We start from the raw sequence: 16,836 nt of genomic DNA, 5'->3' as shown, positions 1-16,836 counted from the left end.
CCTCTTCATTGCTATTTCACTCAGGCCCCGCTCCCCATGTGTCTCACGCCTGACTGGCGCTTTACACCACTCCAGGTGAAAGGAATGGACTCATGGGTTAGATCCTAACCAGTATTTTTCTTGGGTGACAGGGAGTCATTTCCATCCTCACATTGTCTGCTGAGAGCCATCTGGACCTCACCCTGAAGGCACTTCACGAGTTTGGGGCTGCAATGAGCAAAGTTAAGATTTCTGGGTTCATCAGCCTCCTGAAGGTAAAGGAGCCAGGGGGTTCTCTCAAACTTCCTCTCCCTCTAAAGCAGGGGCAGCAGCTCTGGGGTAGTGTCTCCTCTGGTCAGCTAGCATTGTCCCCCAGTGTATGCGTTCTACGTGATGCCTGCAGTTAAGCAGAGAGAAGCACAATCTGGAGCTGGGGTTCTCGCAAATGATTTTATCATCTGATGTCTCATGGCTTGAGCGCCCCTCCCATGCACAATGTGTGGGAACTACCTCAGTGGCTTGCATGGAAAAGCATTTAAGGTCTTTTTAGCGTTTTTTTAATCCCAGTTAGTAGCTGGAAATGAGGAGGTGTTGCAAGCAACATGTGGCCAAGCAACCTGCTTTAAGTAGACCACCATCCATTGTCTATGGATGACAATTATGGAACATCTGATTTAGAGCAGTGGTTCTCAACCTGTCCAGATTAGTGTACCGCTTTCAGGAGTCTGATTTGTCTTGTGTATCCCAAATTTCACCTCACTTAAAAACTACTTGCTTACAAAATCAGGCATAAAATTATTAAAAAGTATCATAGCACATTATTACTGAAAATAGCTTATTTTCTCATTTTGACCATGTAATTATAAAATAAATCAACTGAAATATAAATATTGTACTTGCATTCTTTGTAGTCTGCTGTAAAACTAGGCAAATATCTAGATGAGTTGATAAACCCCTTGGAAGACCTCTGCAGACCCTCAGGGATACACAAATAGCCCTGGTTGAAAACCACTGATCTAGAGGCTAGAGTAGGAGACTAGGCCTCTGGGCTTCCACTGCTGGCTCTGCCATTTACTCACTGTGCAGCCTTAGGCAAGACGTGTAGCACCTGATCTTGTACCCACCAGTGTCAATGACTAAGCTCCCGTGTACTTCACTCCTGTAGGTTCAGCATTTTAGGCTCTCTGTGTCAGAGTTACCTAGTGGGAATGATGGAGATACTAATCTCTCCACACCTCACAGTTATTATATTGCTTAAATACTTTTTGCAAGTGGTTTGAGATCTTTGGCTGAAAAGAGCTTTGCAAGTGCAAGCTGCTATTCCTGCTGTGGGGAATTCCTTGGTCAGCAGCAGATCAGAATTCCAAAGCAAGAGGAATCAGAAGAAATTTCTGATTGTCTAGGGCTACCACCGGTGGAAAAGAGGCAAGACTCTCAGCACCTTGATGCTGGCCTACAGCAGCGTGGCCGTCCATGCTCCAAAAGACCAGCTTCTCTCCCGAGTAGAGGCAGACATCACAGGGAGCATCCTTCTCCATTACAGAAGCAGTTGTCAGGTTAGAGCTTTTGTGGATAGAGCGTGAGCTGTCACATGTTGTATCATTTTTGTTGCTCTTTTTTGTATTTTCTCTAGTTTTCTATATTCTTCTGAAATTCTGTAGACCCCAGCTACACAGTAATTCAGATGCAGTGACACTCAGGCTATTCAGAATAACACTCTAACTCCCCTAATATGGATGTGTATCTAGCTCTATCTTTTACTACCCAAGAGAGACTAGTGCTAGCCTGTATTTAGCTGATTTGCTGTCACACTGTTTCTTGGACTCACTACTTCCCTTACCTCTTATCTGTCTTCTTGTTTGTCTGTGTGCTCCATTATTTCTGTTCCCCAGGTGTCTGACTGCTGGTCCTGACTCTCATCTCAGTGCAACCTCTCCACGAGACTTTGCCATTCAGTTCTGCCTTGTCTAACTGAGACTCTCACTTAGGCATTGCCAAAAACAGTTGAACCAAACTGAGATCTTCCAGTTGTTCACAAATGCAAATATTACGGAGGATGGCCCCTGATACCGACCTCTGCGGAATATCCCCTCTGGATACATTTCCTGCCTTTTGAAAGATTTAACAATAGTGATTTCTCTCTGCTCCATATTCACCAGCTAGGACGTTTTGAGGTTGTGTGTTATGTGGGACTATCTACATTGCTAATAGCTGTTTTGCATTTTGTTTTTCAGATGATGTGTCATAACATTTTTTCCCAGATGTGGACTTTAGCGTCCAAAATATGGGTGCTAGCATGAAAACCTCCCAGCTTAGGTACCAGCTTGGACCTGGTATCGCTGCCACCAGCGAAGAATTATACAGTGCCTAGCTCACTGTGGTCTCCCGAAAACCTTCCCTGGGGGACCCCAAGACTCAGATTCCTTGAGTCTCACAACAAAGGGGAATAAACCATTTCCCTTCCCCCTCCTCCCCTCCAGGTGTTCCCTTCCTGGGTTCCTGGAGAGATATACAGAAGCAAGCTCCGTGAATCTAAACAAAGGGATTCTACCCTCCCTGTTTCCAGTCCTGGAAACACAAGTACTGAGAGAGCTAATCTCTCTTCCCCCCTCACCCAGAGTGTATGCAAAGTCAGGCTTAGTAAATCTAACACAGAGAGATTTTCCCCCTGACTTCTTCGTCCCACCAATTCCCTGGTGAGCTGCAGACTCAATTCCCTGGAGTCCCCACTAAAGAAAAACTCCAACAGGTCTTAAAAAGAAAGCTTTATATAAAAAGAATGAAAAAAGGACATAAAATGGTCTCTGTAATAAGATGACAATATACAGGGTCAATTGCTTAAAGGAAAAAAATGAATAAATGACCTTATCCAAAAAGAATACAATTTAAAACATTCCAGCAACTACACACATGTAAATACAAAAGCAAAACAATATAAACCTATTGTCTTACTATCCTTGTACTTACAGCTTGTAATTAGAAAATTAGAAAGCCTGGAGATAGAAAAATCACTCTCAGAGCTGAGAGGGTAAGACCCAAAACAAAGACAAAGAACTCACACCCCAAAACTTCCCTCCAGCCAGATCTGAAAAGTCTTGTTTCCTGATTGGTCCTCTGGTCAGGTGTTTGGTTCCCTGTGTTAACCCTTTACAGGTAAAAGAACATTAACCCTTAGCTATCTGTTTATGACAGATGGGCATCACTGTTGCAAACAAGGTACATTCTAAATAATCTGCCCTCATCTTTTGCATTTTCTGTACACAAGTTGCTTGTTTAAATTGCATAGAGCTTGGTTTCCTTGCTACATCAAGCAGGAGTCCTGGCTGCTCTGGTGTAAATGGACCTGGATTTTTTTATCTGAACCTGGGTTTTCTCTTCTTCTGAGGTGGATGCAGAGCCAGAGTCCTCTACCTTCCGGGGTCTGCGGGCACCTCTCTCCTTCCCTGAGGCTAGATTTAATTCCTGATCTTTATCTTCTGGACTGTGGTTCTTCTCTCAGGTTCTCATCCACATCCTCTTGTTTCTCCTTCTGGATTATGTAGGACATGTACCTAAAATTAACCTTCATCCACAATGTCATGGAGATTAGCTGTGCCATCTTGGAGACCAGAGACTCCCAGGAGTTTGAATTCTCTTACAAACTGGAGCTCCTTGGCTACATGCTGGTGAGTGATTAGGCGTTTGTTGTAATGTAATAAGACTGGTTTTCCAGGGGGATGTTATTTTATCCATTGGCTGTGATTGTACTACTGCAGTCTCATGGGCTACCTGCATGGCACCCAGGATGCGGGATCCACTCTGAGCTTGGCAGGGATGCTGACATCTTGTGGGCTGTAACTGGAAGGAACGGCTTGTGTCTTGTGAGTTCTCTTTCTGTCCTCTGTATAGCCTGAAAATGGCCCTACGGTTCATTTCTGAGGCAGAGAGCCTGCTGAGCACAGTGTCTGTTTATTCCAAGTCTGGCAGATGGCCCTGTTTTGGGGGGCGAGAGGACGGCCTCTCTGCCTTTCAAATCCATTTCCCATTTTTGATGTCCCTATTCATGCATTTCAGGACTTCATTAAAAAAGAACCACTGGATTCCCTGGCATCTCCAGTTCGCTACAAGGCAATTCTTGCCATTGGACATCTGAGGTAGGCTATTTTCTGCCACATTTCCTGGCACTGTGATGCCTTCTTATTTGTTAATTAATGAGTGTCAGGTTGGGAGCAGTCTAATGCCTGCAGGGTTTGGCTCAGCAGGGCCACCCGGGGGAAGCAAGTGAGGCAATTTGCCCCAGGCCCCGCAGGAGCCCCCATGAGAGTTTTTCAGGGCCCCTGGAGCGGGGTCCTTTACTCCGAGGGCCCTGGAAAACTCTCACGGGGCTCAGGCTCCTGGAGTTTCTGCAGCTCCAGGTCTTCGGCGGCAATCCGGCGGCGGGGGGTCATTCCACCCTAGGACCCACCGCCGAGGTGCTGGGTCTTCAGTGGCAATTCCCCGTCGTCGAAGACCCCAGGCCCCCTGAATCCTCTGGGTGGCCCTATGGCTCAAATGCTGCTCACCAGCAGGACTTCAGTTCTCAAGGATTTGAATGTGTCCATTCAGAGGCTTGTGCTCGAAAGACACGAGATTGGAGGTTGTGGGGTATGCAGTACAATGGAGCAGAGTTCAGATGGGGAGGGAAGTGTCTGGCTAAGCTGGCAGGGGGAGGGAAGCTTGTAGGTTTCTCTAAAAAGAGGACTTGAAGTTTTAGCTTTACTTCTAGATGAGCCAATACTTAATAGAAGTGCAAAGTGAAGTGTTGTTTGCACTTGGGGTTCTAGATTGGGACGCTCACTAGTCATTGGACCCAATTCTTTTCCTTGTTGGTGGTACTGAGTCTAATGCATGACTTTTCTCTCTATCTTTCTTCTGACAGCAAACTCACACCATCTCTGACCTTGGAGGGAAACCGTGAGCTCCTTGATCAGTGCTTCAAAAGTTTATTTCCCCTTCCTCCTTTAGAGATGATGAAAAAGGAAAGCGAGACAGCAAAGGATGCTCTGCTTATAGAAGTACGTGACAACAATTCTCCTCTGGCACCATCCACTGTATTTCTGGCCAGCCGGCGCTGGGTGATGGCAGTGACACATGGCCTCCCTGGCAAGGCATGGTTAGCTTTCCCCGGCCCACACACAGAAATGATCTGTGCTGAGCCTCACTCCTTCTCTTCTGGTTTCAGTCGCTCTACGTGAGGTCCTTGGAAGCCCTTGACAAGCTAATGGAGACTTTGCTGGAGGAAGAACCAACCACCAACTGGTTCCAGGAAATGTTTGAAGTGAGTAGACCATTGAACCGTGGTGGAGATCGTTTCTTGTGTTACAGCAGGGAAGAGTTGGCGATTTAGGGGGTCAAGCTTCAGTTGTGGAGGAATTTTCCACAATGGAGTGAATTTTAGGGGAGAAAGCACCAAATTCTTCCCGGGCTAAGCGGGCATGTGCCCCACTGAAATCCATGGAAGCTTTGGCATTTCATGCCAGGGCTGGATTGGGACCAAGTTCTTACAGTGTCATTGACACTACTTGGAGTGGCAAGAAAATCACCCCTGCAGTAGCCAAATCCAAGAGAACCAGCTGAAACTGATCACTTCTTCTAAGAGGAATTCATGAATGTTGAGTTAGGCCCCCTGTATGGAAACTCATTCAGAGGAGACTTCCTGTTCCTCAGACATGGACAGAATATTGTGAAGAGCTGAGGGGTGGGGAGTTTGATGCACCTTCAGTATAAAAATGAAGTTGTAAAAGGAGCTGGGCTAGGGGGACTTCTCTGCTCTTATTCAAATTAATAAAAAGAAATGCTCCTCTCTGTCATTTTGCCATTCAACACGGGAGAAGTTGCCCAGGAAACAGACCACAGCAGCAGACATCAAACAGCATGCAATGTGCTAGACAGCTCCCATCAGACAGTCTACAGCAGACATCACATAGACGGGCCCAGATTCATCTCTCATGTAACTCCTTTGGCTTCAATCACCAGAGGTGAATCTGGCCCCTGGGACTTGTATATATTAGGGGCTCTTCCATTAGTCATGTAATTCCTTTGCTCCATGGAGGTGAGATACTTTGGAGAGGGATTTTAGTGACTATTAAACCTGTTTAAGAGGAACTTTGGGAGGGATTTTCTGGTACTAACTCTGTCTGTTCCCCTGCTCTACCAACAGCTCCTAGCGACATGGTTCAGTTCAGGGAAGGAGTGGGAGAGGGAAAGGGCCTTTCAGGCCAGCACCCGGCTGCTGACTGCCTATCAAGAGACAGTTCATAGCACAGTGAGTATAGCCGTACTCTTCCTTGAGCTGACTTCTCTGCTTCTATCAGATCTGACACTCAATGCAAATACATGAAAAACTCTTCCAGGGCAGCAGCTGGGATTTCAAGGTGACTAAGATCCCTCTGCTTCCATAAGAGAGAAGTTTACACAGCAACGCTGTGACCACACTGCGGGCAGACTGCAAGAATTAGAGGGCAGACAATCTCCCAAACTGATGGCTTATTCTGTAATTGGATTCACCAAGTCAACAAGCAAAGAGCTTCCACCCTAGTTAAAAAGATGCCAAACGCATTTCCCTTTTGGCATTCCAGATCTTGGCTCCCATCTAAACATCCATGTCTTGGAAGAGAGGGGAGGGATAGCTCAGTGGTTTGAGCATTGGCCTGCTAAACCCCAGGTTGTGAGCTCAATCCTTGCGTGGGCCCCTTAGGGAACTGGGGTAAAAATCTGTGTGAGGATTGGTTCTGCTCTGAGCATGGGGTTGGACTAGATCCCTCCTGAGGTCCTTTCCAACCCTGATATTCTATGTGTAATATAATGAGGGGTTACTGAAAACCTGATTCACCATATGTGGGGTTCACTAATTATAAAGGCCCAGATGTTTATCCCCAGGTCAGGTCTTTCCCAAATATCATACTGTCAGCCAATCCTTAATAACTAAATCTAAGACTTATTGTTAAAAGAAAGAAGAGAGTTACAAATGGTTAAAAGATCACTATCCAGACAGTGACTTTCAATGGTCATAGTTCAGGATCACAACGGGGATGGAATAAACTGCTGGTTTATAAAAGTCTCTCTGGAATTATCCCAGCAGATCAGGATCCAAAGGCAGCATAGATGTAAAGTCTGTCAGTTTTTCCAGGTTATTCTAAATGATTATTTGGAAGATCTGTGTGCTAAGGCTCACACTTACCATGTTCAAAGTTTAAGCAGACTAGAGATGATAGGATCAGGCCCCAGCCTTCCCTTTTATAGCTATTCTAGCAGGCTGACAAGCCTACCTCATAGAAATTGTCACAGAAGGACCTTCCTCCAATGCAGATGGCCTGTTGTACTTTGTTTTGAAGATAATCTTCTATTTCCTGTGCATATACAGTAATCTAGTTACATTCATTCACATAAGGTAATTAGCCGTTCTTCCATTATAACACAGATAGTTAAGCTGAAGATAATGTAGAAATGATTGTTTTCCTGAAGTTTCTTACATCTTTGATTTTAAGGTTAACTGAACACTTTGCATACATAATTAAGGCAATTAAGCCTTGAAAGGGAATTAGCATCTACAAGCTAATTTGGTTACATTGTGAAACTTCTAACCAGGTATAGATAACCACAGACAAATACATTTTGCATCTATTGTTCATTTTTGAATGAGTTGATGATTGCTAGTCATTAGACTAGCATCTCTTTGATGTATTAACATCTCTTTGAAATTCACATGCAAGTGAACTGTCTTGATACAGTAAAAGTGCCTTTTGTTAAGTTATTATGGGTCATACACAGGTTAACTGGTCTGCCAGTGTCACAAATGCATTCTTGGTTCTTATGCTCCCAGGATGCTAAAGCTGAATTTCTATGTAATCAGCTAAGAACATAAAACATAAGAGTGGCTATCCTGGAACCCCTAGAAGAATGGTGCATCTAGCCCAGTATCCTGTCTTCTAACAGTGGTGGGTGCCAGATGCTTCAGAGAGAATGAACAGAACAAGGCAATTGCCAAGTGAACCATCCCCTCTTGGACAGTCCCAGCCCCAGCTTCTGGCAGTCAGAGGTTTAGAGACACTCAGATCATGGGGTTGCATCCCTGACCATATTAGCTAATAGCCAGTGATGGACCTGTCCTCCGTGAACTCATCTAATTCTTTTTGGAACCCTGTTATACTTTTGACCTTCACAACATCTCCCTGGCAATGAGTTCCACAGATTGACTGACTGCATTGTGTGAAGAAATGTTTCCTTTGTTTGTTTTAAACCTGCTTCCTATTAATTTCATTGAGTGACCCCTTGTTCCTGAGTTATGTGAAGGGCTAAATAACACTTCCTGATTGACTTTCTCTACACCAATCATGATTTTATAGGCTTTGATCATATTCCCTCTTAGTCATCTCTTTTCCTAGCTGAAAAGTGCCTGTCTTTTTAACCTCTTCTTGTATGAGAAGCTGTCCCATACGCCTAATAATTTTTGTTGCTCTTCTTTGTACTTCTTCCAATTCTAATATATCTTTTTTGAGATGAGATGAGCAAAACTGCACGCAGTATTCAAGGTGTGGGGGTACTGTAGATTTACATAGTGGCGTAATGATATTTACTGTCTTATTGTCAATCCCCTTCCTAATGGTTCCTAACATGTTGTTAGCATTTTTGACGGCATGTGGAGCAGATGCTTGCAGAGAACTGTAAACAATGACTCTGAGGTCTCTGTCTTGAGTGATAACAGCTAATTTAAACCCCATCTGTTTGCATGTACAATTGGGATTATATTTTCCAGTGTGCGTTATCCAGTTCAGTACAGGAATCAGAGGCACACTGTTACCAGATGTGCCCGTTACTTTGGGTAGGCTCATTAATTAGGGGTACTCTTCTGTGAGGAAGGGGGCGGAGTGGTTCTGTAATTCTATTAATATGCTGTTTATGTCATTTGCGTGTTCATATGGAGCTCTGTTCCTTCCTTCTACAAGTCCTCTCCCAATGGAGATACCCTGCAGGACCCAGGTTCCCCAGAGCTAATAACTAGAACTAGACGAACATGTGTACACACACACACACACACACACTAGCAGAGCAAGTCAATCAGCACTCCCCAGCTGATCCCCTTATATGTCCCTGTATTCAGTGGGCTAGGTTAAGCAGCACTTTCAGCTGCGCCCCCCCCCGCCCCTTATGTGCCCCAGGTTTAACACGTTCCTATCATACTTTCACATTACAATTGTATGGATAATAATCCACTTGATGAGCAAACTCCACAGTATTTTGGGGCACTACAGGGATCTTTAGCTTAGGTACAAAAAGTGTTGCTGCAGAGTAAGTGGGGGAAGCTAAAAAACCAAAGGAGTAAAGTTCAGAGAGAGAGAGAGAGAGAAGCAACCAGCTGAACTATAAAAGTTATTTCTTGAATCCTAGTGATAACTACACCAGGAGGCCTAAACAAACATAACAGTTACATTTTAAAGGTTAATACCTGAGGTAGAAAAGAAAACAGAGAGAGAGAGATGGATCTCACCCACTCCGTGAGGCTTGAACTGGTCAGGATTTCCAGGTGATGGTGGTAGCTCAGACTCCTGAGTGCTGGAGATGGGCAGAGCCCCCAGCACGATCAGTCAGGAGATGGAATCCCAGTGGAACTGATGCAGAGTTTGGGTCTATACATCAGAACCTTACTTGGGCATAGGTCGAGGGTTTTGTAGAGAAAATACAGTGGTTCAAGGGAGAACACTAGATTTGTTTATGGGTAAACTGATGGCTCAAGGGTTTTCTTTAGGTTAGACAATAGGAGCTAATCACTCTTGGCTATGGGTGTTGTTTTCTTCTGAGGAGCTCACAAGGCAACTAGGATGCTTCAGTGTTTTGGGATATTAGTCAAAGATTTATTACTAGAATTGCTCTGATAATTGCTGAGCTGGGTGTGTGCAGGTGTAGGTTCATTAACATCTGGAGCAGGGATTCCCGTGTTTCAATGCGTTCCTGCTTTTCTGGTCCCAGAGTTCAGTGCGGTTCTCTGTTCTTCTTCTTTATGCTAATCCCTATTCCATCTTTCATGCAACTGAGGCTAGGGGAGTTGTCTCTGTTCTTCCTTCTGTATGCAAATGGAAATGTCTTAATCTTGTCAGCCTTGTCAGGAGGGGTCTAGGTGTGTCTCCCCAAACCCTTCATTGTTCTCTGCAAGCCTTTTCTCTGATCGGTTTGGGTTCAAACAGATGGGGGTTGAGGGTGTCCTTCATGAGTCACACTAGCTAGATCTGTGCCCTGGTTCCCCAGAAACACAGAGCTGACGGTTATCAACGATAAAGATGGCAAGTGAAGTCTAGAACAACTGGAGAATATTCATTCTTCCTTCTTCTTTAATTAGACTCAGGAAACTTTTAATCAGTTTGGATCTCTGATTGGACGAATAGCACCATACAGCTGTGATTCACTGGCCACGTCCCGTCAGTGGGTGGTTGACTGTATCATGCTGCCTTCTCAGTATGCAAGGTGAGGAGACTATTAGCAGGTATAAGTAATTCTTCACTGTAAGCAGGTATAAGTAATTCTTCACCTTCTTTCACTGTTGTCATGTCCATTTTTCTGCCTGTCTAGTTCCTTCTGTCCTGTCTGTTGGCACTTAGATAATAGAGTGGTTGGCATCTTGTAAATACCTCATTAGAAGAGATAATTATGATGTGTAAAGAGCCTAGCACACTTCTGGGAACTGTTCAAATAATAAATGGTCTGTACCAGGTAGATAACTGCTCAATTCCTTTGGGCTTGTCTACACAGGGACACTAAGGAAAGTTAATCCAAATGAACTATAGGTGTAAATTTAAAGTGGCATTAAACACACGTGTGGATGCTCTGATACTGAATTAATTATAGTGAATTATAAGAATAAAACTAACCTGAAATAAGGCCCCTTTAATTCTAAATAAATATGTCCCCAAAGGTGTTTAATGAAGTTTAACGAATGCATTTTGAAAATGCTTTCTTGACTATCTTCATATAGACAAGCCCTTGGTACTAAACATTTTCATTCTCTTTACCCTGCCACTGGCTGTATTGGAGGGGTTTCCTGGAATAATTCTTTAAACAAAAAGTTCTTCTAGCAGCCCTCTGTCATGAACAGTCAAAGCTATTAGAGTAAGTGTAGGCCATTTTCCCCTTTGTGAAAGAGTAGGACAGGGGTAGGCAACCTATGGCACGAGTGCCGAAGGTGGCACGTGAGCTGATTTTCAGTGGCACCCACACTGCCCAGGTCCTGGCCACCAGTCCGGGGGGCTCTGCATTTTAATTTAATTTTAAATGAAGCTTCTGAAACATTTTAAAAGCTTTATTTACTTTACATATAACAATAGTTTAGTTACATATTATAGACTTCTAGAAAGAGATCTTCTCAAAACGTTCAAATGTATTACTGGCAAGCGAAATCTTAAATTGGAGTGAATAAATGGAAGACTCGGCACAGCACTTCTGAAAGGTTGCTGACCCCTGGAGTAGGATATTCTTTTCACATAATGGGATAGAGCTTGATTATCATTTAAGGGCATTTCCAATTAGAGTCACCAGACAGCAGTCTTCAGTCTTCATTCTGTCACCTTGCGGGTTTGCCTTAGCCTATATTTGTGTGCATGCCTCTCTTGACTTCATTTGATAGGTTGTAAAAAGATGCAGTGTATCTAAGAGAATACAGATTGGAAACTTACCTCCTGCATATCCAGTACAGTGTTGTGCTAACTGTGGAACAGCGGCTTTCCCTCAAACCTGATATCATTAGTGTAGAATACAAAAATGTAGTACATAGACTATAGAGAGAATTTGAATCCCAGACGGATTTGAATCGGGACGGGGTGGGGGATCATAGGAGCCTATATAAGAAAAAGACCCCAAAATTGGGACTGTCCATATAAAATCGGGACATCTGGTCACCCAATTTCCAATTATTATGAATCAATCCTAAAAAACAGTGTTGGTGATTCAGAAACAGAATAAGGGACTCCAAACTTTTAAATGTACAACATGGAAATCCCAGCATTGTTTAGAAGTGACGGATGAGCCTGGGTTTCCTGCCAAAGTTTTTGTCCATCCCCATCTCTTTTACAATTAGAGTTTGCTGGAGGGATTCACCTCTACATTGGAACCTCACACCTACCTGCATGAGTTGTACTTGAATATGAGATTAGATTTAAATACTGAGAGCAGAGATGCTACTGAAACCAGACACACCCAGAAAGCTGCTCCAAGCAGAATATGGTGCTTGTTCAATCCCGTATCAGTCACAGTAACATACCACTACTGTGAACTTTCAGACATTTAGGATGTAATCTCGACTCCGTTGTAGTCAACAGGAATTTTGCCATTGACTTTGATGGGGCCAAGATTTTACACTGTGCTAATAACAGCATAGCACATGGATCCTTCTGTATGAATGTCCATGCAGTAGAGGTTCCGTTTCATTAATCATTCCAGTACTTTTTCTCCTTTTCTCCACTTCAGGCCAGCCCATGAACCTGGGGTCAGCGGAGGAGGAGCTGAGCTGTCTCTGTGAAGAACTAACAACAGCTCCAGACCCTGAGGCTCTGTTTCAGGCATCTTCCAAAATGGCCAGGGTAACTGACTCAAAAAACTTGTGCAGATGTTCTAGTGACCAGGCACTGTTCATTTTACATTTACGCTTTCATGATGCCTTTCTGTACTTGGAGCAAGCTGTGGGCGTGGGGCATTCGTTGCCTGTAACCAGCGAGATGCTTTTCGCAGATGTGTGCTATGAATGCCATGTGAAAACCAGACTCCACTGAATGTTGCATGTGCATGAAAATGCGCATGCAGATGCACACACATGTACCTATCCAGCCATCCATGAGAAAAAACTGTGTTAGTGAAACATCAAGCTGAGAAACCACCCAGTCTTCATCTGTCACCTTGCGGGTTTGCCTTAGCCTATATTTGTGTGCATGCCTCTCTTGACTTCATTTGATAGGTTGTAAAAAGATGCAGTGTATCTAAGAGAATACAGATTGGAAACTTACCTCCTGCATATCCAGTACAGTGTTGTGCTAACTGTGCAACAGCGGCTTTCCCTCAAACCTGATATCATTAGTGTAGAATACAAAAATGTAGTATATAGACTATAGAGAGAATTTGAATCCCAGATGGTTAGCTGGACATAAGACTAATTAACAATATGCTGATTCATAGATCTTTTTCCATGGAGATATTAGGCTTCCATTTTTAAAGTGCTGGAGCCAAACATCATAGCAGTCTCTCCTGCTTTTGCTTTGTTCCCAGGCTGTTAGTGAGTACTTCCCTTCCGAACAGGCTGCAGACTTTATTGAGACCACAATGGATAGTATGCTGTCTGCTAACCCCACCTGTGCCACGGCAGCTGGGCTATGGATGAAGATCATCCTAAAGGAATGTGGAGATGCCATGCTGGACCAGGTAAAATGGGAAACTGGAGAGGTTTTCTGCTTAAATTGTAGGCTTTTAGATCTTTGCCCTCATGTATAAGGAACAAAAATCTTGCTGTTTCTCCCCCTCGGACACAGAATCGATTCCATCTCTGCTCCTACCCTAAGATAGGCAATGGCAGAATCAATAGCAGTAGACAGAGAATCCAAGGGAAAAGAAAGGTGGTTGGTTATTTATTTGTCTAGCTTGTTGCCACAGTATTCAGCCAAGAAAGGCTTGAAAAAACAGACTCTGGGGAAAAGACAAGACGACAGAATGACTGGCACTTGGAGGCATCTAGTTTTTAGGAGGCCTATGGCTAAGGGCTACCTGGATAAAAATAGCCCTGTAGTCATTCCCAGTGAGTCTGGAGCCTGGGCTCTGAGACCCACCCTCTTGGCAGGTTTCAGAACCTGGGCTCCAGCCCGAGCACGAACAGCTACACTTTTACACTGCTGTGGGATGTTTGTTTTTTTTTCTGTGTAGACGTACCCTTTAAGAATAGAAGGAGGGAGGGGAAAAACTAGAGTGTCTTTGGGATCCACTATTTATACGCTTTATTCTGGAGCCCAGTGCTTTAGGGCTAGATGAAAGGAGCACTCCATAAATCTTCTAACAAGGCTGGTGAAAGGCCTCAGGACAGGGAACCCTCACAGCAGAACTGCCACATTTGCACAGTGTTTTGAAGATGTGAAGGGCTAGGAATGAATATGAGAGGTCATCGCCTGTTCATAATCCCAGGCATTTGCACACTGTGTTTAAAGCACTTTCATATTTTGTGCTTGTGGTTGTTTATGAACTCTGCATCCTTCGAGGCAAATGATAGATTTGGCTGCTTAAATCACACCTGCAAAATCTGGGCAAGCAAAGCCTTCTCTTGTGCATGCAAACTGGTTTATTTAATGCATAGCTGGGCACCACCCCATTAACTTACCTGGTATGTATATGTGTGTGTCCTCAGTTTTAATCTTTACAGCCAAGTGTGGGCAATTGTTGTGGGTTAAAGTTACGCAGACATAGTTTTTTGAGGAATTTCAAAAAAAGCAGCAAATGGCTAAATAAAGTTTTTGATTCTGTAGACTGAATAGAGAGAAAGAATAAGGGACATTTCTTTCTGGTTTTGTTCCTTCCAGGTGCCAGCTATCCTGGATATAATATATAGCCACATGTCTAATATCCAGGAGGGCAGCTTGAGGCAGTTCCTGCTGGAGGCAGTGCTCATTCTAGCTCACCAGCACCTAGAGGCAGTGATCTCCAGCCTCCTCAGCAAACGTCTGCCGATGGACAGGTATATACCGCTACCTATTGCATTCATCTTGGTAAAACATGGATCCCACAGCTTTACTGGGAGCTGCAAGGCTTCATTTAAGCAGCAGACAGTTTGGGATAATTCCTGACGGTTAATAGCCTGGGTCTTTCTGCAGGAAAGTCCAAGAGCATGTTACGGTGGGGTGTGGAAAGAAATTAATTGTCATTCTGTTTCCATTAATTCATAACTGCTGTGACATCCTAAAGACCTATCTTTACTGGTATAACTGGAGATAATTTGGTCTTTACTTAAAGATGACGCATTCAGTCTGAGCCACAAAAGTGTCCAGGGGTTACATGTAACTTCTGTTAAATTGCAGTGACACCACTGAGCTGTGGAGATCTCTGGGGGGAGACCCCTTGCTTGCCACTCAAGTCCTACAGGTCCTAATAGAAAAAATAAAGACGTCAACAAGCCAAGAAGGAAGCGTCACCTCAGAGACTGAAACTGACAGGCATTTGGCAGTTGCTGAACCTCTCTCAGTAAGTTAGATGACAGACACGTCTTTCAGGCTTTCCTCTGCCCTGTGACAATCCTGCTGATGGAAAGCTAGAAGTGTGGTAGAATACTGCTGTGTGGGCAGTTCTCCTCTGATGTACTGTTTCCCTGAATCCAGCTCTGCTGTCTGTGGAACAAATACAACAGTTTTAGAGTACGTGGCTGATTTACTTAATAACATCTGGCAATAAGAAAGTCTTTGAACCAGGTTTCTCACAGTGCTTTACAAATATTCCTTAGGACTCACAACATGCCTTGGTAGGTCATACACATTTTTATAGATGTGGGAAACTGAGCCACGAGTTAAGGGAGTTGCTCGCAGTCCTTCAAGTTACTGGCAGAAGTGAGAATTTAGTAGAGCAGATATCAGAAGGGGAGAGAGGGTGTGATGGTGTTGGGAGGAGATCTCATTCTTTACCATGCTCTCCTTTCAGGCAACATGTGCCATCTTTGAGGTGGTATCAGCACTGCAGTCGAGCAAAGCTGTGCAGGAGCTGCTCCCAGAGTTGTTTCCTGTTCTCCTGCAGCAGGTCAGCCGAACTTTAGGCCAAAAGATGCCTTTGCCAGTGATCAGCAGTCAGGAGTCATTCCAAAAAGACCGACAAGATACTGAAGGCAACCCTTGCCGGTAATTAGAAGGAAGGGAGAGAAACAAAGAGAATTCCAATAGAGTTGTGTGACATTCCCCAGGAGTTCCCAAGGTTATGAGGCACTTTACCATCGCCTGCCCTTAGAGTGAGGAAGTCTTGTCTGTGTCTGCTGTGGATCAGTTCCCTAAAATGACCAGGCTCTGGCAAAACAAGCACTGCCATCCAGGCCTCCTCAAACCCTAGTCTCTTTGTACAGGTTAGTGATAGGCACACGCCAACCCCCGAGTCTTCTGACCATTCCGTATAGTGTCCAGACCTTTTATTCACTGAACACCCACAAAATTACCAGGCCTGCTGTTCCCAATGGAACAGTACGCACCAGTTTATTACTTATACTTTAGACTCTCTACTTTATACTGTATTACTTATACTCTATAGTGCAAAACACACAGCACTTAGATATATTTATAGTGCAAACAAGAACAGAGATGATCAAAGAACAGAGATTCCAGTGATAGTGAATAAGAATGCAAGCAAAAAATGGTTACATGTAAAATGAAATCATAACATGCTCCTAGAGACTAAACTTAACCAACAGATTAACCTCCTGTCTAAAAATGTTTCTCACCCAATGTTCTCAACCAAGCCTGATAGCGACCCCGCTGTCCATCTACTTCCTATGTGAAAGATGCCAGGGTGTCGTCTTTGTCCCCCAAATATACTAGAGCAAACCTTTGATGTGTACCCCAAAATTGGGTCCTCATCCCCTGTCTACTTCCTGTTACTTTTCTTTCTTTGAAGTTCTCACAGTCCTTCTGAACTGATTGTGAATCCTATATGCTTAATTTACATGTAAACAAACAGATAGGAGAAATATTTCTTGCCTGAAAGAAAACCATATTTTCACCTTTCCTGGTGACTAGTCTCTAGACACAGATCATAAGAATGTAATTTTCAGTGCATATACATGGATCTTTACACAGCATCTGTAGATACGTTTTACAATGATATTGGTGACATGGGCTTTTCTTTCAG

General features: G+C 43.9%; 2 protein-coding genes across 6 annotated transcripts in view; both read left to right on the top strand.

The window, feature by feature from the left end:
* Window positions 1-16,836, top strand: part of LOC127050917 (maestro heat-like repeat-containing protein family member 2A) — a 51,012-nt gene that overhangs the window by 28,370 nt on the left and 5,806 nt on the right. The gene's annotated exons all lie outside the window — the stretch shown is intronic.
* Window positions 1,410-15,960, top strand: LOC127050964 (maestro heat-like repeat-containing protein family member 2B). Of its 3 annotated transcripts, XM_050952738.1 has the most exons (7): window positions 1,410-1,535; window positions 3,522-3,644; window positions 4,033-4,112; window positions 4,877-5,012; window positions 5,180-5,275; window positions 6,158-6,262; window positions 12,451-12,557. In XM_050952738.1, the coding sequence occupies exons 1-7, from the start codon at window positions 1,425-1,427 to the stop codon at window positions 12,460-12,462; spliced, it is 663 nt and encodes a 220-aa protein (XP_050808695.1). In that variant the 5' UTR covers window positions 1,410-1,424; the 3' UTR covers window positions 12,463-12,557. The 3 variants fall into 3 exon arrangements, with proteins under 3 accessions (XP_050808695.1, XP_050808696.1, XP_050808694.1); XM_050952739.1 differs by lacking the exon at window positions 6,158-6,262; XM_050952737.1 differs by lacking the exons at window positions 1,410-1,535; window positions 3,522-3,644; window positions 4,033-4,112; ... (1 more) ...; window positions 5,180-5,275; window positions 6,158-6,262 and adding exons at window positions 10,441-10,455; window positions 13,243-13,395; window positions 14,538-14,692; window positions 15,033-15,195; window positions 15,646-15,960 and having other exon boundaries at window positions 12,451-12,563.

The sequence above is a fragment of the Gopherus flavomarginatus genome, chromosome 5 (genome assembly GCF_025201925.1).
Source record: "Gopherus flavomarginatus isolate rGopFla2 chromosome 5, rGopFla2.mat.asm, whole genome shotgun sequence".
NCBI lineage: Eukaryota > Metazoa > Chordata > Testudines > Testudinidae > Gopherus > Gopherus flavomarginatus.
The sequence above is the reverse complement of the archived record's forward strand: the minus strand, read 5'-3'. Positions and strand labels throughout refer to the sequence as shown.

What these genes read in the sequence shown, in the direction of transcription:
- LOC127050964 (XM_050952737.1), top strand. An exon ending in GAGATGCCATGCTGGACCAG is followed by an intron (nt 13,396 to 14,537) that starts GTAAAATGGGAA and finishes TGTTCCTTCCAG; the next exon opens with GTGCCAGCTATCCTGGATAT. An exon ending in AAACGTCTGCCGATGGACAG is followed by an intron (nt 14,693 to 15,032) that starts GTATATACCGCT and finishes GTTAAATTGCAG; the next exon opens with TGACACCACTGAGCTGTGGA.